The 24,605-nt window shown below is 36.3% G+C and overlaps 2 protein-coding genes across 2 annotated transcripts; one reads left to right on the top strand and one right to left on the bottom strand.

Annotated features, from left to right (window-relative positions):
• Positions 1-5,193: 5,193 nt before the first annotated feature.
• On the top strand, positions 5,194-9,371 carry LOC147859670 (catalase-3). Its single transcript, XM_087324213.1, has 8 exons — positions 5,194-5,329; positions 6,894-6,938; positions 7,026-7,122; positions 7,363-7,640; positions 7,723-8,499; positions 8,578-8,667; positions 8,782-8,943; positions 9,041-9,371. The coding sequence occupies exons 2-8, from the start codon at positions 6,924-6,926 to the stop codon at positions 9,098-9,100; spliced, it is 1,479 nt and encodes a 492-aa protein (XP_087180339.1). The 5' UTR covers positions 5,194-5,329; positions 6,894-6,923; the 3' UTR covers positions 9,101-9,371.
• Positions 9,372-10,370: 999 nt separating this feature from the next.
• On the bottom strand, positions 10,371-12,942 carry LOC147859669 (uncharacterized). Its single transcript, XM_087324693.1, has 4 exons — positions 12,033-12,942; positions 11,390-11,576; positions 11,070-11,209; positions 10,371-10,744 (listed from the first exon to the last, which is right to left on the bottom strand). Exons 1-4 carry the CDS (start codon positions 12,878-12,880, stop codon positions 10,636-10,638), a joined length of 1,284 nt encoding a protein of 427 aa, XP_087180819.1. The 5' UTR covers positions 12,881-12,942; the 3' UTR covers positions 10,371-10,635.
• Positions 12,943-24,605: the final 11,663 nt, after the last annotated feature.

The raw sequence follows: 24,605 nt of genomic DNA, 5'->3' as shown, positions 1-24,605 counted from the left end.
TTTCCTACGTTGGAAAACGAACACGAATGATATCAAAAAGTTCGTGTGTGTTTTTTTTCGTTTTTTTTTATATTTTTCATGATTTTTTTTGTTTTTTCCCTCTTTTTTCCCTCTTCTTCTCTGCACGTAACGTTACGCTCTCCTCTCCTCTCCCACCTAGCCTCCAACGATCTGCACAGTGCACAGTGCAAACAAACCCTAAATGACTCACGACATTCAGGCTTCATGTGTGAAATTTCATGGCTAAAATTTCTGAAATTTCATCATAGAAATTTGTGAAATTTCATTTTGGATAGTTGTTATTAGAATTTACGAAAAAATGCATATTATTATTAAGAAGGTAATGTGTTTTTTTTTTTGCAATTTTTAAAATTTTTTTTACCTTGAAAAAATATTTATCTTATAGTAAATAGTTTAACCAAAAGTATGGTATTTATCATTCTTCGAGGGTGTTTACCCTTCTCGAATGATTGAATCATTCTCGAACACGAATGCACGAATGGTACGCATGGTTCATACTACGATCTTAACCATAACAAAAGGAGAGTATAATTGAAGATCAAAAGCGTGACTTGCATGAAGAATCCTGCAAACATAAAGTCACGCTTCTTGATATAGGCCACTTTTCAATTGGTTTCAAATGCATTAGATGCATGAAATAAACATTCACCAATATATGTTAAAGCCCATTTTGTTATTTCCCATCCATTACAGTGCTTCTATTTGACTTTATTCACATTCTCTTCAAGTAAGAAGACTTATCCATTATACATATTGTGCCATGACGAAGTTGGTGACTCTTGGTATCTAACTTTGATACAATCTCCAATTTCAACCATATTTGTTGCTTTCTATACATTGTTAATATGGCTCAACCCCTATCCACATTTCTCTCATAGTCACAATGGCCAATGTTCATCAATATAATTGTTGAATATCACGAATCACTACTCAACTCCAAACGTACCCCGTGAAAATGTTTAATTTTTGGTCCCATGCATGAGATGTGACCTCCAATGACAATAGTATAATTGCTTATTTTTTGTCGGAGTATTGTATAGATGGAAACAATATGGCAATACAACAAAGAAACTTGTCCCTACTACAATAACTAAGATCTTATGACAAGGTTAACCCTATAAGGTGTTGTATAACAAGTAAAATACGTACTTCTCTATGGATTTGAGTCCACATAGGTTAGTTGTGAAAACTACCAAATCAATTTTCATTTCAATCTATGTAGTGTTTTGACACCCCAAGGGAACCACCCAACAAGAACCCATTTCTTCAATACCTCCTTACCTCTACTAATGTGTTGAGGAGTCGCCAAAGAGCAACTAGATTAATAACAACGGTAGTGAAGACCACGAGTACCAGGATGTAAGGTACATGGGCCATACCATGACTAGATCATGGTTCATCGCGCACCGTGCATGATTTACACAAATATACCCATGTGCACTTGTGAAACTTCATCATACCCTTCTTTCACTAGGCCATATAATTACTAGATCACGGAGATCATTGCTCGCCATGTCTAATCCACATGAAGATACCTAGATACACTTGTGAAACTCTTCCATATTCACGTTTCACTACACCAACGAACCTCAAACACATTGTCCAATCACCACTAATTACATGCATATGAGGTATGCACTTCGTGCTTGTAAATAATCTCTAAGATCATTCCATGCATTAATATCATGTTCATGAATCTTTAGGAAAACTCGAGCTTTTATTTATGTTTCAATATAGATGCCATGAATCCATGTGTATTGTAATCATGATTTGTCTCATAGACCAAATTTGCCATCTTGCATACAATAAGCTATCTTTCATTCTTCTCTACATAAGATATCAATAAAATATAAATGGTGCCTACACTTTTTTTATAATGTTATTTTACAAAACTATAATACTATAGTCATAATAGATTTCTTAACAATAACTTTTCAAATTAGGCTTATGAAAAGAATAGGCCCCCTTTCCCAAGAGTTATGTTGGGAATAATTACAATGAGGCAAGAGGAAGGTTCAAATTGTGTAATAATTCATCAATATGATTAAAGGAGTTGATGATGGGGTTATGTTGATAAGGGAAGGGGACTATAATTGAATAATTCAATTCAAACTTATGAAAATGGCATGCAAACAAAATGCGTGATTGTTGCGAATATCCTTATATTAGAAGGCTTGATATTGTTCAGGAAAAGCCAAGGTTGTGAGTGACATTACACGACGACTTTATATTTACATATGCCTCAAGGCTAATCCAAAAAATCTTCCCGTCTATATATTCCTATCATATCAATGAGGCTTTGTTGGGTGGGATGGAAACAAGTGTGGATGAGATCATGATGAATTGGAAGTAACTAAGGGAGAAGAGGAATGTCAACTATTTGTATTGAGCATGTAAACATGCCATGGATAGAGGATCCTCTAGATTTTCGCAACTCTTTAGAATCATCGAAAGTTTTTTACTTATCTATAAGTGGCTTTTATAATAGCGAAGCATCTAGAGTTTCTTACGTATTTATCTGTATATGGCTTTTATCCCAATGAAGCATGAAGTGGTGCATTGTTTTTCTCTTATTTTGATTTTAGCACATCTTCTTTGTAACACATAAACTTTATTGCTTATGTAAATTTCAACTCTTATCCCTATTATTATTTTAATTTAAGCACCTCTTCTAGTATATGCAAGATATTAAGCTAAAATTATGAACAATTTAGATCTTGAAGATATACCATGAAATCCATTGCCCAAGACTAGAACCCACAACCTCGATATTATTGTGCTTTGCCACTACATTGTCATCGTTTCATCCTTAAACCTTTAGAACTCAAGAAACCACGGCATTTTTATGATCAAAGACAACAAGGTACATGGAAATCGTGAGTTGATATGTAGGTGTGAACACAACAAACATATGTCTTGATCATGGTTAATAAGCTATGTGTTTGAGATCTAATGCACTAATTGTATTTTCGCCGTTAGAGCTAGTAACCTTATGTACAAAAGCTAGCTTTGAGAGAACCAAGGTTGTTGAATAACTTCCAAAGTCATTTGTTGTATCCATATTTGATACATCCTCAACACTTTTTTATCTAACTTAAAAATATACTGGGAATTCTTAGTTTTGACGTGACATGATGTCAGTGGCAAAGTTTTTTTCTCATAATCTTCACCTTATGTGTTTGATTTTCAACCAATGGGAGTTAAAACTTAAGAGTTTTCATACTTTTTATTTAAGATAATGCACATTAATAGTTTTCTCCTTATGTTGGTTGTCAACATTTTCATAGTTCCATGTAGCGTTGGCCACTTCCTCATCGTTGTTGCAAATATCCCAAGTTATTTGGTTGTCATTGAACTATGTTGCTTGTTGCACATTGTTATGTTTGTTAGGAAGTGTAACCAAACGTTGTTGCCATTGGAAGTCATTAAAGTCAACTTAGGTCCATCAATAGGTTGTCTTATCAACAACAATTTCGCAATACATGGTGAGCCTGATGTTGTGTTTCGCAAGCAACAACAATTTCGCGAATTTTGGAAAAAGGCAAAGGTCTTCACCTATTTTGGGGACAGAATAAAATAGAGATACGCTCCACCAAGATGGCTTTTTCCACCCCCTGTCTTGAAAAGACCTTGGATGAGGGTTTCCACTACTACACATGTTGATTCATGTGGGTAGGAGGGTTATAATAGATTGTATGGATACTTTGTAGCCTTTGGGCATCTTTTCATTAATACCACGGTGAATCTTGACTTTTAAAAAAAAAAGGTTGTCTTATCAAAGTGGTAATCTATTTGCCAAATTTGAGTTTTGTGGTGTAAAATCCTCGTCATGCATGAGTAGTGTTAAGATTAGAACATGTTTGCCATTATCGACAATCCTCATCATTGCCTTTGGAAACACGAGTGTCATGCCAAAATTTTTACTACTAGTTGTGTTACATCCTTTTAGTTGCAACCTAGGGAAGCAAATGATCAAAGGCTATGATGTGATGAATCATAATTTGTTTATCAATAGAGGATGAGTGATCACTTGTTTGAACTAGAGATCGAGGAGGTGAACTTTGACACCTATACAACAAGTCTTATATTTTGAATGGCCAAATGGTTTTCAAGAAGTGGTGATCCATCTTGAGTTGAGTCGAGGCTCATCGAATGCTCGACTTGATCACCATGTTTGGAAGCCAATCTCTTGTACCTACTCCACCTTTTGACGGTCTATGGTATATCCTCTAAAATGTTGAATTCCACTTCCCAACAAAATATTATCTTCATTCTTGCTTGATTAGAAAGTTTATAGGCCTTAAAACTTTGGGTTGTATATGATAATGTGATGTATAAAGGCAATTCTTCACATCATGGTTTGGCATGTAGTGTTGTCATGCTAGCATTTCCTCGAGGCGATGGTCTCATTTTCCTTAGTATCAAGAACGAGATGCAGTGGGAGGTTTAAACCAGGTTTATTTCACTTTCATGTTATTTTCGTCATGTTTCCAATTGTTATAGTTTTGCAACAGAGAATTTGCTTTACGGGACGTGCATTGTGCACGCACACATATATGTATGTAACAGGGAAGCTAGAAGTTAAGAGCTAGAGTTTTACCCCCATCCACATATTTAGACGCAAGGTGACCTTTCCCAAAATTATGTATGCTATCTAGAGAGGGGCAGGGGGTGGCGAGCAATTACGAGTCGTGTTATTTATCCATTCATGGGTCAAGTGAAGTAAAAGTGGTGACTTCAACCGATGAAGACGAGTGTCACAGTCACAAACACACACACACACACACACACAAACATGAACACAAACACGAACACGAACACAAACACAAACACAAACACGAACACGAACACGAACACGAACACCCCACACACACCACCACACACACAACCCAGAGAGATAGAGAGAGAGAGAGAGCACACACACACACAATTGAGAGAGAGAGAGAGAAGACAAGGACACAGGGCAGAGAGAAAGAGAGAGAAGATTCAAGAGAGAGAGAGAGGGGGGGGTCGCCACGTCACCCTCCTAATCCGCCACAAGAAAATTCAGGAGCGAAAATCGTCGGAGGATTTTTTTTTTAATCTTTTTCTATTACCTATTTTTATTTTTTGTGTGGGAGAGCAAACAAAACTCTCTAAAAAACGAATACCTTTAAAACTCCATCCCCATCTCCTTCTGCGTCTGCGTCTGGATATAACCTTCTTCTTCTTCCTCCACGCGACAACCCTAACCCTAAACCAAATCAACACACGCAGACACACACACACACACAGAGCGCGCGATCGAGCTCCCTCCCTCTTACAACAGGTAATTCTCTTCCACCTCTCTTCCCTTCTCATGTCTCCTCTCCCCGATGCTCCTTCTTCTTCTCTTTGATTCCCTTTCTTGCCTTGCTTTCTTCTTGCTTTGCCTTCTGTTCTTTCCTCCATCGAATCTCCCGAGCCTCGCTTTTGTCTTGTCTTGACTTACTCTTCTGCCTAACTCCCTTGCTCCATCAAATCTCTCACTGCCTGATTCTGGTTTTGATAACCGTTTTTACGTATGAGTATAGCTCCTTCTCGGGTCTGACTTTTCCTTTCTCATGATTGATTTCCTGGTTTTTATCTTCTACCTTTCTATTGTCCATCAATGAGGTTCTTATTCCTGATCGTCTTGATGTACGCTTCGAGCGTATAGCCTTTTCATATGTGATATTTTTTGTTTTTATTTTCTCTGATTGCTCCCCTGCCTTATCGCTTTACCTTGCTTTGGTTCATCAATTTGCTAGGACATGTGTTCAAGCTCATTAGTCATATTGTATCCTTTCGGATTTAGGAAATGGTTATCTTTAGTTACAGCTCTTACGATTTCATAACCTACCTTGCCCTGAATGTTTTGTCATCGAACTCGTCATACTTTTCTGATTTGTCAGTTGGTACGTCTTTTTTGTCTGATTAACGTCTTTTATCTACCATCTATGTTCTCGTTCCTTAAGTCTACACTATGTTCCTCATTTTGGTTAATGAATGGTTCGAGTTTTCTTGCCTTATATTATATGTTCTTGCTCCTTCAATATCTATGAGGTTTTCTGATCCTTTTGAGGTATTTATTATATTTTTCCGTTTCCTTTTTTCGACTTACTCGTGATGTTCCTGATCATTCAACCTCTCTGCGTTTTTCTGATTGTCTGTGATGTGATTGGGACCTACCTTTTCCTGCGCAGTCCCTTGCTTTACTTGTTGGTTTTTTGACCTACTATTTCTTTTCTTCTTTTCTTTTCCTGACATTACCTTGTTCTATTTTAAGTTTCTTTCGATTGGATTCTTGATTCTTTCTCTATGTTACTTGTCATTGGTTTTTAGGTCGTTTGTTTGGTTTCTCCACTTCACGTTGTCTAGAACTTCCCTTAAAGTCAAGTCTACTTTAGTTTTCTTGTTTTTGCTTTTCTGATCATGTACTTTTCTTCATATACAGTCTCCTACATTTGGTTCCCTGTGTTTTTCTTCCATTTCAGGCCATTCAATTACCTTATCGTTTATAAAGTAGTTTCTAAGTGATCCTAACTTCCCATGATTCATTGCTCTGTCTAGTCTTTCAATCGGTCATTGCTTCCATTGTCTTCCTTTGTGAATCTCCTGATGCCAAAATTTCTTTAGGTTCCTCAATTCCAGAAGTTCTTGTTCAATTTCATGTGGCAAGAGTTTTGTATTAGTTGTGATTCAGGGGAGCTCCGTTTTCCAATTTTATTGTATTCTCGTTATTTATTTATTTATTCAAACTATTGTTTTTATTTCTGCGTTGCGTTCACTCATTATTTTTCAGTATACAGACTTGTGTTTGTATTGTGGTATATCATACTTCAATTAACCTTGATGCCTGTGTTTCAATGCAGAATTTGGTTTAAAGCAACAAAGTTTTCATCATGGACCCTTACAAGGCAAGAGAAATCTCCGTTTGAATAGTTATATATTATTCTATCTATCAATCTGTATGTCACGAGTTTTTTCTATATTACCTTGTGCAGTTCCGGCCTTCCAGCGCTTATGATTCTCCTTTCTTTACCACTAATTCTGGTGCGCCAGTATGGAACAACAATGCGTCTTTGACTGTTGGTTCTAGAGGCAAGTGAAATGACAGGATGGAGTCCCATGGACTTCCCTTAACATTATGCATTCGAAAGTCGTTTGTTTTTTTCTCAAACTAGAAAAGATTCTTTCAGTGTATTTGCACGTTAATTATATGTTTTTAAGTGCAGATTCTTAATATTCACTGTATGATCTTAGGCTCAATTCTTTTATGAAATCACTCCTTAGGGTACACAAGTCCCATTACATTATTGGTACCTTTAAATGTCTCTTTAGGTCCCATCCTCTTAGAGGATTACCACCTTGTTGAGAAGATCGCTCAGTTTGATCGTGAGAGGATCCCTGAACGTGTTGTGCATGCTCGAGGGGCTAGTGCGAAGGGATTCTTTGAAGTTACACATGATATATCTCACCTTACATGTGCTGATTTCTTGCGAGCACCTGGAGTTCAGACTCCATTGATTGTTAGGTTTTCTACTGTCATTCATGAGCGTGGAAGCCCAGAGTCAATCCGTGATCCTCGAGGATTTGCTGTGAAGTTCTACACGAGAGAAGTATGCATATATATCATTTTCCACTTTCGCACTCAAGTTGCCTTATTTCGGTGTAAGCTTACAATCAACCTTATTCTTCCAGGGAAACTTTGATATGGTAGGGAACAACTTCCCAGTTTTCTTTGTTCGTGATGGAATGAAGTTCCCAGACATGGTACATGCATTGAAGCCCAACCCAAAATCACACATTCAGGAGATCTGGCGTATATTGGACTTCTTTTCTCACCATCCAGAGAGTCTTAACATGTTCGCTTTCTTGTTTGATGATGTGGGCATCCCACTCAATTATCGACACATGGAGGGTTTTGGTGTTCACACATTTACCCTGGTCAACAAAGCAGGCAAAGCTACTTATGTTAAGTTCCACTGGAAGCCTACCTGTGGTGTTAAGTGTCTGATTGGAGATGAGGCGGTGGTTGTTGGTGGTACCAACCATAGCCATGCAACTCAAGATTTGTATGATTCCATTGCTGCTGGTAACTACCCTGAATGGAAACTTTTCATTCAGACCATGGACCCGGCAGATGAAGACAAGTTTGATTTTGATCCCCTCGATGTCACAAAAATATGGCCTGAGGACCTTTTCCCCCTGCAGCCTGTTGGTCGTATGGTCTTGAATAAGAACATTGACAATTTCTTTGCTGAGAATGAGATGCTTGCTTTCTGCCCAGCTATTATTGTTCCAGGTGTCTACTATACTGATGACAAGCTTCTACAGACTCGTATTTTCTCTTATGCCGACACCCAGAGGCACAGACTTGGTCCTAATTACCTTCTACTTCCCGTCAATGCACCAAAGAGTGCATACCACAACAATCATCATGAAGGTTTTATGAACTTCACCCACAGGGATGAAGAGGTAATTGTCCTCTTACTTATTGGAAGAAGTTGGAGGTTGACTTTTTATCATGTGAAAACTGAAACTTCTGTGATTTAGGTCAATTATTTCCCTTCTCGATTTGATCCTGTTCGTCATGCTGAAAGGGTGCCGATTCCAACGAAAGTGCTCACTGGTCGTCGAGAGAAGGTGTTTGACTATTTCTGATTTCAAGAAAGCATATATATTGGCCATTATTTCATGATGCAAATTTGTTGCTCAAATTTTCTTCTAACACAAATATGTTGCCTTCTGAATACGTAGGTCATGATAGAGAAGGAGAATAACTTCACTCAGCCTGGAGAAAGATACAGGTCTTGGGCTCCAGACAGGCAGGAGCGCTTTGTAAAAATGTGGGTGGATGCTTTGTCTGATCCTAGGGTCACCCATGAGATACGCAATATCTGGCTTTCTTACTGGACCCAGGTGAGATGATATTTTTGCATCTCGGTAGTGTACATTTGTTTTTTCTTACTTAGTGTCTGAGCCAAGTGAAATTTGTTGTGGTCTTATCAATGCACAGGCTGACAAATCCTTTGGCCAGAAAGTTGCCATGCGTTTGACATCGAAATCCAACATGTAATGCTGTGATAGAATCCCTCCTTCAGGATGAGTATGCGGTGCTTAATTGCTATATGCGCTAGCCCCTTTTCATGGCTTGCTTTTGTCCATATGTTCCGCCAAGTCTACTCAATGTATTGACATTAGTATTATTATATGATAAGATGGCTTTGCTACTAAAGTTCTATTATACAGCCAGTGTGATCGATGATGCAATTCCACGGCTTGTTTTTATCCATCGATGTATTGACAATAGCATTATTTAATAAAATAAGGCTGTAATTTAAGTTTTATAGAGTTGGTGTTTGTAAATTGTAAATATGTTTGTGTGATGTTGAAGACACCCATACCCTCATCCTCACCCATATAAAGATGGGTAAGAAGAAATGAGCTGACAGTTAATTAGAGATCACACCTAGGTCCTACACCCATAATAGAGATATAGATATAAATAGATAGATAAGAAGACATTATGAGCCGATTATTTGTTTTAGTGTCTGTCTTGATGTTGTGCAATCAATGTTTTAAGTCCAGGTCCTGGCATTGGTTTGTCAATTTCTATAACAGTGCAGTTTGACATTAGGAAATCTGTTTATCATTCAAGTACTTCTCTCAAGTCTGAATCTATGTCAAAATAGCCAATCATGTAATACATACATGCATATCCTCAAGTACTAGTCGATCTTAGTAATCACAATAGTTATAGGGTGTATTGTTGAACTCTTTCTTCTAGAGCAGGCAACTAAATTTGTTAGCAGAACGATCTAATATTGATTTTTTTTTTGTTTTTACACATGCATTCCGAGGAAAAGAAAAGCAACCTACTCAAAGTAACCCCTTAAAACTATTTTCGTTAGGTGATATAACCATGTATAGGATATATCTTGAATATGTTTGTTTATGAGGACTTGTTATAAAGAATGCCATATGGAAGTCATTGCTAGATAGATGAGTTCTAGAGAGAAAATGACTCCATGGGAGTCATGCCATTTAGTGTCTTAATTTGATATTATGTATATTGTATTTGTGAATGTTTGGATCTTGTTTACAACATTCTTGAGTTTCAACATTAATATAATCAATGAACTATGCATTAATATGTGTAAACATCATATCTAGTAAAAGATACAGTGTACTAGGAGAAGAACCTTAAGTTACATAAGCATAGTAGAAGCGCACCCTCAAATATGTCATATTAACCATGACATGATGTTATATTGATATGTCGAATGATATTGATCAAAATATGGAACATTTGGCATGTAAACGGGGACATCAGAGTCTTCTTCTCGACGCATGTGATGTCAACTCATTCTTTCTGATGTAACTTGTAAGTAGTGTAATTAAGAAGTAAGAGTTTAATGTGACTTTGAAATACAAATGACTCATTGTGACAGCAAGAGGGAGGATAAGAAGCTCACCAATACAGATGTATAACGTGAACCAATCTAATTCTTACAAGCAAAAACCCATGTCTCGATTATTTCTAGATACAAACCAACATGTTTTTAAAACTGTTGGCTTTTTGCATTATTATTTGTCACCCATTCAATAATATCATAAAACCTTTAGTACCCCGGGCATTTGTATCCACGAGTCCGATGTCGTTGGCCCAATTGGTTTCTCAGTAAACTCGACAAGTGCCTCCTCAGGGAGTGCTACTATACTTCATGAGAGAAAAAAAAAGGTTTAGATTCTTAACTACATCAGATGAAGACTACTCATGCTTGGCATAAGAAGCACTCCAAACTTGTATCACATTTCAATTACTATATATTTAACCTAAATGCTATTCAGTAATTGAAATGTTTTATGTAACCTATCTATATTATACATTTTTGTTTTATTTTGAGGTTCAAGATTGAGTCGACATGAATCTAAACTAATTACTTGATAAAATCATAAACTTGTGACACAAACAATAGTGATAAAATATTTCAAATTTTACTGTGCAAACTAACATTCATGTAGGTAGAGTATATTAATAGTACCCTGGGTAATTGGTGGAATCGCAAGGTATGATAGGCGATGCTTGTTTTTGTTGTTGTGGAGCGGGAAACTGTTGGATATGACCATTCAGCACAATGGAATCACAACTCGCATGGGGGGTAATATTAGTCATTGCACTAGTCTGAATTAAGCAGTTTAAGAGAGAACAAAATCATGAATCATTTAGGTGTGGGCTCATCATGAACGGTACACACTATATCAAGTAGACATTGAGAATGAAATGCATGAATTTGATGCAATTTCAGATAGAGGATAGATAATCTAAGTAAGATTTTGGTGCAATCATGCATGACATACATACATGTTGGAGGGCCAATTGTTGTTGTTGTTGTTGTTGTTGTATAACCAAATAAGCATTCTCATGGAGTAAGTGGGAGACTTGATCCTGGAGGCGGACATTCTCGTCCATGAGGAGCTTGTTCATCATGGCGAGCTTCGAATTCAGCATCTGTAGCCGCGATGTCTCCTTGCGCTGCTTCTCTCGACACCTGCAATACTCACTCATACATTTTCCTAGGATGAGTTCTCGTAAACATAACATTAATTATGTGGTGGTCCTGGATTGGCGAAAAACAAAAAACAGAGAGCAAAACCTAGCACTTTCCGAATTAATGGAACACACTAATCACAAGTATATTGTATATTGATCATCAATAGTAGTACTAGTCTTACAATAGTGAGAAATTAGTATCAGTGCTCAATGTCAAGTGCATTCTTTCCTCAATCTTCATCCACAAAATTAACTGTACAGCTTCTGATGTACATATATGATTCGGATTCCCCACGTGATCTACTTGGATATGTTGTATGTATGTATGTAGGCTATGCAGGCTATGTAAGAAATGATATGATGTGTATGTGTATGTGTAAGAAACAGGTTCTGTCACTGTGTATATGCATGTATGTATGGTAAACATGACCCTCTCTCTGCAGGGAATGTATACCTTCTGTTTTGGAACCAGACTTTGATCTGTCTAGGCTCGACGTGGTGAAGAGGAGGGTTATGGCGGATGAGATGCTCGCGCCGTGCAGAGCTTGGCTTCGGGCATTCTTCATATAATCGCTCAAGAATGCGAATCTGCTCTGCAGTATACCGCACATACTTCCCTGAGGTGGAGGAGGAGGAGAAGGAGAAGGAGGAGCAGGAAGAGGGGCTAGCTAATGATGGAGGAGACAGATATAGTTCGGACACCTCATTAATATTGATGGCACCATCGCCATTATTATCACTACTGCTACTGTTACTAGTAGTAGTAGTAGCAGCAGTAGTATTGTTAAAAGGATTTGTATAGTTAACTGTTTTGCCATGTACTACGATCTGGTAAGGTGATACCCGTCTATTAAATATGGAGCTGCTATGGTGATTACTACCATCATTATTGCTGTGGATCAAGGTACTTGGATGTACATTTACATCAGCTGCATTGCTACCACTGATTCCATTAGCATTATTAATGCTGTTATGATTATAGTTGATGCCTGTGTAACTGCCAATATTACATGGGGCATTGCAGCCGTTACTATTATTAATCTGGCCCTGCCGCTGCTGCCCTAATCTTGTGATATTAGTATCGGCAGCCACTACTAATCCCGGGGCGGAATTAGTGTTGATTAACTGATTGTGGTCAGAGGAGGCGAAAGCTCCGCTGCAGCCTAATTGCAGACCATTAGTACCGCTGCTACTAGTATAATTGGCAGCATGACTAGAATTGGTGTAATATAATGTATGATTAGGATTGGGATGGCGATCGGTGTCATCCATTAAAGTGATACTCATATCCATTGACATCATTAATTCCTGATGATGATCAGAGAGTCTGCGCGTGTGGTGAATGAATTAGTGATGATCGCTAATTATAATGAGCCTTAATAATAAGTTATGATAGGATGCTCTCTAATACATACATATATATATATATATATATATATATGTATGGGGATGATGGCGATGGCGATGATGAGCATTGCATAAATGATGTGTAAACACATGCATATATGTATAATATAATGTCTGCATGCATGCATGCCTGTATGTATGTATGTATGTATGTATGTATGTATGTATGTATGTATGTATGTACATTGTAAATGCATGTGGATGGATGTATCATGTATGTATGTTTGTGAATACATGTACTCATGGACGATGGTCTGGATAATTTTACCCTAAAAGATTTGCAATTGTTATGTCTTTACTATAAACTCCCAAAGCTTCCTCTTGTATTTCTTAAACTCCCTACATACCCCTCATTTTTCCCATTCCTCATTTTGTTATGTCTCTCAAAGATTAATACACATTATCCTGTGAAGTGGTAGAGAGTCGGTATTTTCGTAGATTTCTCTCTAGCTATGGGCCTGGTTTCGGCTCAAACCAAACCAAACCGTCAAGCCATGGTTTAACGGTTATTGAGTTCTCAAATAATTAAATGGCTTGGTTTGATTATTTTTAATAAACGGTTCGGTTTGGTTTTGAAACTCAGGTTTATAGGTTTAAGTGGTTTGGTTTAAAGGTTTATTGGTTTCTGGGCTAACTTTTTCCCCCTTAAATGTTTATGTAATTTAATGGTTTAATTAATGTTTTTTAGTGATTTAATTAATTTAACTTAAATATTTATTTAATTTAATGGTTCAATTAATGTTTTTTTATTAATTTAATTAGTTTAACATAAATGCTTATTTAATTTGGTGTATTTTTGTTTATTTAGTTTTTTAATTAGTTTGACTTAAATGTGATTTGGTTTAAACTTTTAATTAAATGGTTCGGTTTGGTTTCAATTTTCCCCTAAATGGTTTGGTTTACCTTTCCTTAAATAGTTTGGTTTAAATGGCTTGAAAGTTCATAAACGGTTTGGTTTGATTTTTGTTTTATATAGATGGTTTGGTTCAGTTCGGCTTGGTTTCAAGGCCAAGAAACCAAACCGGGCCCATTGCTAGATTTCCGACATTGCAGAGACATGCATGATATATGCCTACACATGCATGTAATATAAGGAGCCTACACACACAAACACAAATAGAGGGGCCTAATAATGTATGTATATGCATGCATATGTATTTGTATAATATAGGAGAAGCTAAAAGAGAGAATAGTACTAGAGGTATGTGATAATTAATGTCCAAATATTGAAGAACATACAAGAGAGAATATTGGACATGATTAATCCTTCAATAATGAAGAGGCTACACCATCAGGCTCACATCCATCGATCTACAAACTAAGAAGCTTCCATAGGAATGACGAGGGCACACACACACACACACACACACACACACACAAAGATGATCGTGAATTTAAAAAAAAGGTTGGGACACCTCAAATAATTTGTTAATGTGTGTCTATGTCTGGGTGTCATGGGAAAAGTGAAACATTGCACGAGGGCTCAAAGAGTGAGTGGTGGTCATGTTAATGTTCTTGTAGCTACGATAGTAGTAGTAGCAATAGCAGTAGTAGTAGTTGTTGTTGTACAAGGGGTGCGTTAGTGATGATGATGATGAGGATGGCAATCTTGAGTTTTGAGCAAAACCTTAAAAGGAGCTCTAGGATGTATTAAAATTTTACACGTATGCAATCTAGATAGGAAGAGGTTACTAAAAGGATAATATTATATGCTTGTGTGTGAGCACGCACGTTGGTTGTATCATGTTTGTACCATTAAAGTGCAATGTAAAAGCATTCATGAGGTTGCCTTGTTGCAATTTAAAATTCAAATGTCTATACATACATGATGGAAGACGCCACAAAAACTCTCGCTCATAATTTTATCTCGAGACGATAATAAAATTGCCCTTTAAAGGCCAAGGCCAATTCAGAGGAGAGAGCACCACCTCCCAAAGTTTTATCTTCTAACGACAACTTCGCCCCTTTGAAAGCCAATTGCTAGCGAGACACCGTGTGAAAATGCACAATGTGATTTCATTTCTCTTCATTTTAAATTTAGACAATTGCCATAATGGACTTTAAAATCTCAAAGCACATAAATATGCATATGTTGTACCTTTATTGTTGGGTCGTCTATCAAGTTAGCAATGGTTTTGTTCATGTTAGAATAGCTATTGATGCTTCATTCAAGGTGACACCTAGTGAGTAAACTACTAAACGATGGCCATTCTTCATCGCATATATTCTAGATCATGTTGCCTATTTCCGAGATGTAACCAATTTATAAGTTGATATATATAATTGCCTAATTTATAATTAGCCATGTCATGATACTAAAGTGGATATTTTGAATGGTCCAACACATGTTAGCTTCATGCACATCACAAATGAGAGGAGAAGCTACAAAAGGGAAGGGTTTGGTGCCTTGCACGTTACGAAGAAGATTGACAGATATAGAGAACAATATGGTTCACATTCCATGATAAGCCCTGGGGTACATCAAAGGTTCCTTTTTGGAGACTGTTTTAGTTGGAGTTATCATGAATACCCATGGGCACAAGAAAGTGTGATAGAGGCAAAACTCAATGCATCGTAGTTTTGAGATACTATAAGTATTGAGGGAGTGAAACCCATGGCAAGGCAAAGTTCACTCCGTTAGAACTATTAAAAGTTTATGCTTGTGGTTTTTTTATACTTTTTTCAAACTATTATGTTGGAAAACATTATAACCTATCCAAAGTTAAGAATTCAATATAAACATTTATCTCTTGAGTTAAGGATATGTTTCGACTTTCTCTCTTCTCTTTGATTGATTAAATCATAATGAAAATAGCTATATTTGTGCTTATAACATGATTGGTAATAGTTTATATCAACTAATTAATATTGCACTTTTATAGTTAATAACAATGAAAGATTAATAAATTTTTATTAATCATGCAAAAATCACAAACATGTTCGATATGCATCCATTTAATCTCCCAACAATCTAATCATACCCTCTGACAATATTTCTAAATTCTAACCATGAAATTAAAATATGTATCACCATCAAGTGAGTTCAATGGCATATTATTTTTAAACACCTTGTTTTCTATTTTAAGGTTGTTTTGAACACCTCGTTTTAAACATGTTTTACATACAATATACCTAGATATTTAAACATTGAATATAGAACAAACAATAGTAACTCATTGAAAATTTTCATAAAAAGGGTTTTACATACGACCTTCACTTCATGTGAGAAACAAGGTGTATATATAGTTAAATCAAGGCCTTGATTCTTGAAAGCACGTGATATACATTGTTTATATTAGAGGTTTATAAGGACCATGCAATGTCTCAAATATATATGCATTGCCAAAACTAGACATGAATGATCAACATTTTAATGCAGATCTACATGGTAATAATGCCCATCATACATGCAAATGCTAAAAACGAAAGCATTTTGTAGCCACTCTAAAGAGCCAATATGGAGTGAAATTGTAGCCACTCTAAAGAGCCAATATGATGGCCTCAAGGGTAGCTCCGATGGAGTTGAAAGACAACGAATAGCCTTCATCCAGCAATGGTCGTCCTCTCCCTTTCTTGAGTCAGTGGGCATCCACATAAGATGGAACTATTGCGTCCCTACATGGATTTGTACATAATCATCTCATCTGTAAAATTTTATAACTAATGGAAAGTTTTTTTTTGGAAAAAAAAGAAAAAGAAAGAGCATTTTGTAGTAAAATGTTGAGGTAGTATGTAGAGGTAAGTATGCTTATGAAGAAACATATAAAGTATTACTAACAATGTCAACATTACCCTTGCTTGGCTTCTTATAGAAGCTTAAATTTGTTTCTTATAGAAGTTTATAGGGATAGGTTTCACCATTTTGAGTTTGAACTGCTCCCTTTTCAATGTTTTTCAGCTCAAGATTTTAATAACTTTTTCTTTGGTTTATTCCCTCCCACGATTACTTATTCTCTTGTCTCTCAGGTATATCTTTCATTGTCCCATGAATTCACACCTAACCCAACAATTTATCTATTAGTTGTGTTTAACTTTTATGGATTAAGATGTATTTAGTGTAATACATCATTATAACAACTAGTTTAAGAAAATAACATGGTTTGGTGTTGTGCACATTTTTTATTTGCCATTTACAATGCCTTGTGGAACCACACAAGACATAAAATGTTGTAATTTAGTGTGAAGTTGATCATTTATATATCATATAAGAGGGTGTAAACCTAATGGACAAACAAAAAAATATTCCTTTTCTGTAGTTCTCATTCTTTACTTGGCACTATGTAAAAGCGGTATGTAGTTCTATAATATAATGTTGAATACAATTTTTAACCATGCTAAGTGTCGTTAGTAAGTAAAAACTAAAATCCATTATTACGTGAATCACCATCTTTTGCCTAGTTTTCACGTTGATCCTATACATACCCACACTCTTAACTTAGCGTCTGTTTTCGATTACCTTAACACCACTGAGTTAACGTGAGCTATGCAACTAAGGTTACAAAATCTTTAGAACAAGGGTTTCACATTGGAACATATTCATATTTATATATTCAAATGTTCATCAAGACATCCATATTTTTGTATCCTAATTGACAATGCTACAAAATCGACGAGACAAAATTGATAATGTTCGGAAACCAATTTATGTTCTATAGAGGGATACATTTAGAAGAGAATATACTCATGCAAAGAAATCAATTTTCCCTTAGGCCGATTTCCTTGACATGGGACATCAACTAAGATGCAAAACCTAGAATATATGCATGTCCTCACAAACTTTTATCATGTAGTATATTGGCCCATCCCTAGAATATAAACTGTGTAATGGAGACATCAATACAAACCTAGCGATGGAAGAACTCCATAGATAGTAGACGATGACCGATCATAATAACAAACAATCAAAGATAACGTCACTATGGAGGGTGTATTTGTCGCGAGAAATAATTTTGAACAGATGTAATCATATGATTTTTGGCCTCTTGCATCAAAACATTTTGTACCAATTTCCTAGCCTGGGAAGTTGGTGTACTGAATCAAAAATATTCTAAGGCATGCAAGAAGCGAACCCAATGCAGGTTATTAATGATTGCACCTATCCTTTATTACTTACATTGATATTTGCACTCTAAGTTTATCTTTTTGTAATTCCTTTTTCCGCACTTCAAGGTTCATTTGTCGTTGTTTTGGCTTTCTAGAATGTTGAATATACCAAATTCCAATTCTTGTCCCTCCCCTTTTGCCTTTCTCGAAGGAAAACATATATTTATACCGCATGCCAATATGGTACTTCGCTTGAATGCATGCCGATGGCCGATTTCCCCACCACTATTAAAAAGTGCACATTGAAAGTCATTTTTACAATCACAAAACCCTAGACACAAGACTCCCCTTACCGTATGTGGTCCCCATGTGACATTCTAGCGTCTACCCATATATCAAGACCCATGAAAAAGACATACATCTTAGTTGAGCTTCTTGTCCTTTCATGTTATGACATGTATTTACGAAGGCATGTCTATCTATCTGCTTGTCCAAAAATAAAATCTGAATCCTAACAAGTATCATGTCCCCATTTATAAAATTTACTTTATCTCATATATCTTTCTTTGAGGATGAGTCAACATTTGTGAACTAGCTCATTGGACACCAAGAAATTAGAATGTCCAAAAATGGATTTGAGTGACGTAACACCATGGAGCATGCACTTGATCACCTTATCAGACTGGATGGCAACCTTTGTTCACGGGAAGATATGGCTACAACCAATGTTTTGTAATAATAAATTATACATGGTAATATAAATTATAGGAGTGATGCTCACTTTGATTGTTATGGTCTCCAAGTATTGCTAGTTTAAATATGTATAAGACTTAAAATATTAATATTATTTCCCTTTTAATAAAAGTCTAAAATCTTAAGATCTAATAAAAAATTAAAATCAATAGTGTTAATCTTACGTACATTCATAAAAATATAGCCACCTAAAAACATACATGTAAAACCCACTTAGCTCTTGCCAATTTTTTCTTGGGGTCCTCAAATCCAACGTTCATTGGTGAGTATGTCCATATGGTGCCATAAGATAGACAACATTACACCATTATTCCTTGTACCATTGATGTTTCACCCTTGCTCGATATCGGTCTCCGCCTTGGTGGAGGCATCAAGAATATCATCATCAATGCTCTAAGACTTGTTGACAACATTATTTTTTCCATGATCTCTTCACTTCAAAACTATCTAATTGTGATCTTCGTTAAACGTTGAAGGAGAGCTTTTAAAGATGGTTGAAAATTGGATTTGATTTTCTGATCACGTGACTTTTTATTATTCAATGTCCATAGATTTTGTTTTCGTTGTTGAAGGTTCAGAATGATATTCCTTATTTATGACATTGCTAATAACAAATGTGGATTTCTTTTAGGTACTAGAACTCCAACCAAGAATTGACAACATTGGTTGATTCAATATCTTTTTAATGAAGGCTTAATAGTTTTAATTCTACCCTCAAATTTTGCCATTCTTTACTAGGAAGATAACTTCCTTGTCTCTATAGTTTACTCTCAACACCGTTGCACCTTGATACATTAACAATTGACAATAACTTGGGAGTGTCTGGCATAACCTGATTAGAGTTGAGGCCTCAATGAGAGGGGGGCAAAAGGGACACCAACAAGAGAGAGAAATAGATAATTTTTATTATTGTTTTTGGAAGTAAAATAGGATCCATGAGACATTCTCGATGTTCAAGAACTTAACTAATGAATGTTGTAATCGGAAGTGCACATTGTCATTGCGAGAGAAATTTGTGCAAGGATTGGGTTTGGTAAAAAATGTGGAGAAAGCACAATAGAATGTAATTAAAGGTAGAGTATTGTATCAAAGTGTGACACTCATTGAACATGTTTAGGAAAAACTGAGTTTAGTCAACTACTCTCATCATTGGTGCCCCAATGCCCCATCTCACATTGTAGTGAGTGTGAGCTAAGTCATTGTTACCAGTTAGGAACACAGTTCACCCTCAGTCCTTCAGGGTAGCTTACAAGGTGATCGTGGTGCAAGGGAATAAGGATGCGTAGTGCGTGATTTGTAAGGCGTAAGGGGGAGACGACTACAACCTAACCTCTGTAGGGGCGTAGCACCCAACACGTACTTACCTTGTGTTTATTGCAACACAGTCTTGTACAGAGAACGAGAAACGGAAACAAGAGACCAATAGACCAATAGATAGAATATCAAGATAAAAGAAGATAAAACTATATTAAAATGGCACTCTCATAATACGCTAGCTCTTTACAATGGTCTCTCGCCCCTTATATACACAAGGCTTCTAATCGGTTACGCTCCCTGTGTAAAACCGTTACACGCGTTAATTTAACGCTCCTAATATAATACTCTATTTTCCATGTGTTATGTCCGGTGGTTACAATTCCGGCACACAACAGTCACATGGGAGCAATGGTTTAGAGGGCAAACAACTGGATAGGCTCTAACATGTATTCATGTGTGGTTTCCCTATTCAGTGAAGATTATGGTTTTGTGGTTAGGCGAAAATATATGTAGTATAATGTATGAAGCATGAGCCTTCACATTTTTCCCATGTCATGATACTTTTTATGTGAAAATAATGCACATGCATATGTGCAGATCTGTCTTGGTGGACACTTGAGTATTACACTTACATTATCAAGCTAGTCTAACAAGTCATCGTATCTCTTGCAAATTACTATATGTATGTTGAGCATGAAATAATTAAGTGATATTCATCCTCCATTAGGTTTTCGTTGCATATCATCATATTTGGGTCATGATGCCTTGATGATACCACCACATCTAAGTTGTGTGAGTGAGACAAGTTCAAAGAAATGTTAAGGCTCTCCGAGATCCAAGGCTAACCAAGATTGGGGGAATGTCATATTCCAATTTTGAGAAATTGGCATTGTGCCACTTCATCCTTAATGCTTTTAGTAATCTATCCTCCATTATCACATACTTCGTAGCATCACCCAAGAGGTCCAATAGAATCTTTTACTTTCCATCTCTTAAACCATTGCATAATGATAAGCACTAAACCAAATGGGACTTCACACTTATTAGTTTTACGTACCTTGCATCCTTTGTTCTAAGCTTGTTTTGGCAATCTATGATTAGAATATTCTTGACTTTTTTGATAGGCTCGTATACTCTTTGTATAGTTAATACCTCTATGGGTAGAGCACATGTTTCTAATTGCATGAAAGCATAGATGTTGAGGATTTTACCCCAATTGTGGTAATGAGGATAGTAACACTCCATGTCAAACTAAGTGAGATAGTAACACTCCATGCTTCCACTCCAAAAGTCGACACTTTGAAACACCATAACATTGAATCACATCAATCTTACTTCCCATCCTTGAGTATCACTTTGGTTGCATTGATTCTCAAACATATAATAACTATCCCAACTCCCTTGAAGTCTAGAATCTAGATTAACATAAATTGTACCTATTTGTAGAGGGGACATTAATACCAAGATATTTGAAAATTTGCACCATTGTATTGGTCCTCTCTTGTATGTAGAAATCGGGTAGTATCTTGGTTGTGTTGCCTTTATTGCCATCATTTTTATTTTGTTCATATTAACAGATAGCCCATTAATTGCCATTACTAGAGAAAAGTTCTCGGCCTATACTAAAGAACTTTGTTGAGTTTACTAAATAATTTTCAAACTTGTTAAATGGAGAAATGGATATTGTGAAGAGTCATATCAATAAAATTTTCATTTAATGACGATATTTCATTACTTACAAAGACCATCAATTGTGCTATAAATTGAGGCGATCGTTTATTCGAATGATGTTCCAACCCTCGACAACTGTCCATTCTTATATTTGAGCAAACATACATGTGTTGGTGGCAACACTACCTTCATCTAGAACTATGCAAGCCCCTATCACCATTCCAATAGTGGGATCAATCCAATGGAAATTGATGCAACACACTGTCAAAGGCCTTGGATGGAAACTAAAAGCAAGCACATTGAGGAAAAATAAGAAAATCAATGACACTCTTAATTGGACTTACTAGTGATCAATAAGCTACTTAAATCGGGTTTATATCTTGTTGTTGATGGTGGTTCTAGGCAAGCTAAACCATTGTGATAGACCACCAAGATATATTTGCACCATCTTGTCTTCATCGACCTTTATGTCGATAGGAGGCAAGAGAGTAGTTGTATAGGCTTTTAATCTTGGAGGTATAATTGCTCATTGACATACTCCATTTTATTTTATTTTATTTCAAAACAAAATATCATTCCATTAGTTTTCAAAAAACATATCAGCTACAAACTACAAAATAGATGGAAAAGAAATGACTATCTCAATGGCTAGCCATAGATCTTTCATTTAACTAAGATCCATCTCAACATCTAAAAATATCATCATAGTAGTTAGAGACCTTGCACAAGCATTCGAGGATAGAGTTGTATAACATCCTCCTTATCATGCTCAATATAGCCCAATAACAGGGCAGGCCATTGTACCAGGCTATATTGAGCAATAACGTCTCAAAAAGCTCTCAGGCTTCAATTATTGTTCCACATTTACGGCACCAACAAAAGGATCTTTTTCCAATCCTTCTTTTGCATTCACCAAAGCATTGTTAAGCACGATATCCTCCTCCATGAAGAGACCTTTATTTATACTCTCATCATGAATATTTTCCCCTTTTACACTAAATCCAGTGTTTCGAAAAGCCTTCAGCTCACCGCATACCACAGTTCACATACCTATCTACCAATGCCTCACCCAACATTACATCCTTCTCAGAAATCCCCTTCTAACAATATGATCCTTAACTTGAAATAAACAAAGACCCTATCAGATTGTGAAATTCAGTATATAGCTAGTTCTGAGCTAGGTCGATGAACAATGCATTCCAAGAGACTATAAATCGAGGCGACGATCTCTTGAAATTTAAAACAAAAAACTCCCAAGGCCAAAATCATTGTATTCCACATCCCTGTATCTCTAAATTGAAGCTTTGAAAATATTTCTTGTGCCTCACCAAATAAACCACAAAAAAACTCAGTTGGGTCATGATCAACATATCCTGTAATAGATACATTCCACAAGAGAACATCTCTATTTGCAAGAGTACAAATACATCTTGTGCATTTAACAGAGATCAACACCTATCATACTTCCCTATCACACTATTCTCAATACAAATATCACTTTGCCATACAATCCCATACAATCTTTGCCTCAGTCTTTGTACTTTCTCAACCCTCCTACTCTTCCACATGCTTTCAAGCATCAGAAATATGGTACAACCTTTGGAACAATGTCTTCCAACTTCATTTGCTGAATACATTTGAAAACATCACTAAAATGTCCATATTCAACATATCCTGCAATAAATGAATTCCATGATACATAGATATGAACCATTTCAATGCTTCTTTAGCATGCTCATGTTCATGTTCAACATAATTTACAATCAACGCATTGCAGCAAGCTATTCCTTAGAAAGAAACCAAAGTAGTTGCGTCTTGAGATAAGCCCTCATAGCTCCTACCTTTGAACCATTTCAATTAACAATCGGCAACGGTTCGGTTTGAGGGGGTCCAAATCGAACCGCTTAAATTTTTTGAAACCTGAACCAAACCGAACCAAACCACGAAACCGTTAAACATTTTTCAAATCTTTAAACCATTAAACCGTAAAAACCGCGGTTTCATGGTTTGGTTTCGGTTTTCAACATAGGTCAAATTTTTAATTTTTAAAAATTTATAATATTTCATTTAAATTTTTTTAAAATTTTTTTAAGATGTTCCTAAAATGTGAGAATAAGGTCTAAAAATGAAAAGATTGTTTAAAAACAAATTAAAAGAAAAAACTATTAAACCGTTTAAATAACGGTTTTTGTCTGTTGAAACCGAACCGAACCGTTAATAAAAACCTAAACCTGAACCGAACCGAATGAAACCACTGAGTCGTTAAACCGCGGTTTAGCGGTTCAATTCGGTTCAAACCGATCCGTTGCCGATTGCTAATTTCAATCCTTCTTCAGCATGCCCATAGTTAGCAACACAGAAGACTTGTTACCAAATGTATACATCCTAATACAACACCGTTTGACTCGACTCATCCTTACCAGAAAAATGAGAAAACCGCTCCCCAAATTTGAAAAGTAAATGAAAACATGATCAAGCCTCCCTATCACACCCTAGAACTACTTCATCGTCCATTAACATCATCCATCTCTACCACTAACTTAGACTAAAAAGATTTTCCTATAAGGACAACTTCCTAGTAGCGTACAACTAATGTATCCAACGTCCTTGACACTCCATAAAAAATGCGTCCTCCTCCCATATCATCATCCTTGTCCAACACAAAATTATTTTTATGTTGTTCAAGTTTGTGGATGACTTCCCCAAGCAAAGTCAAGCCTTAAACCCCCCCCTCAATATCTAGTCTAATAGTACTAGTAGCTTCATCCACCATCAACATCTGGCTATGGTAATTGCACAACGATAGTGCACCGTAGTCCATCAATTACACAATAAAATCTGTCAACCAAAACGAAGTAAGTTATGAAACATATAAAATAAACCTCCATGTCACTCA

The sequence above is a fragment of the Azolla caroliniana genome, unplaced genomic scaffold (genome assembly GCF_043228905.1).
Source record: "Azolla caroliniana isolate FFs.n. ecotype wild unplaced genomic scaffold, voAzoCaro1.0.p SCAF_9, whole genome shotgun sequence".
In the NCBI taxonomy this organism is placed as follows: domain Eukaryota; kingdom Viridiplantae; phylum Streptophyta; class Polypodiopsida; order Salviniales; family Salviniaceae; genus Azolla; species Azolla caroliniana.
This window is presented reverse-complemented; position numbering and strand designations above follow the sequence as displayed.

Coding starts and splice junctions, on each gene's coding strand:
- LOC147859669 (XM_087324693.1), bottom strand. CDS start 12,880: ATGATGTCAATGGATATGAGTATCACTTTAATGGATGACACCGATCGC. Junction 11,577..12,032: donor GTCTGGTTCCAAAACAGAAG/GTATACATTCCC, acceptor TGAGTATTGCAG/GTGTCGAGAGAAGCAGCGCA. Junction 11,210..11,389: donor AACAATTGGCCCTCCAACAT/GTATGTATGTCA, acceptor TGCTTAATTCAG/ACTAGTGCAATGACTAATAT.
- LOC147859670 (XM_087324213.1), top strand. Junction 7,123..7,362: donor TTTGACTGTTGGTTCTAGAG/GCAAGTGAAATG, acceptor ATGTCTCTTTAG/GTCCCATCCTCTTAGAGGAT. Junction 8,500..8,577: donor TCACCCACAGGGATGAAGAG/GTAATTGTCCTC, acceptor TCTGTGATTTAG/GTCAATTATTTCCCTTCTCG.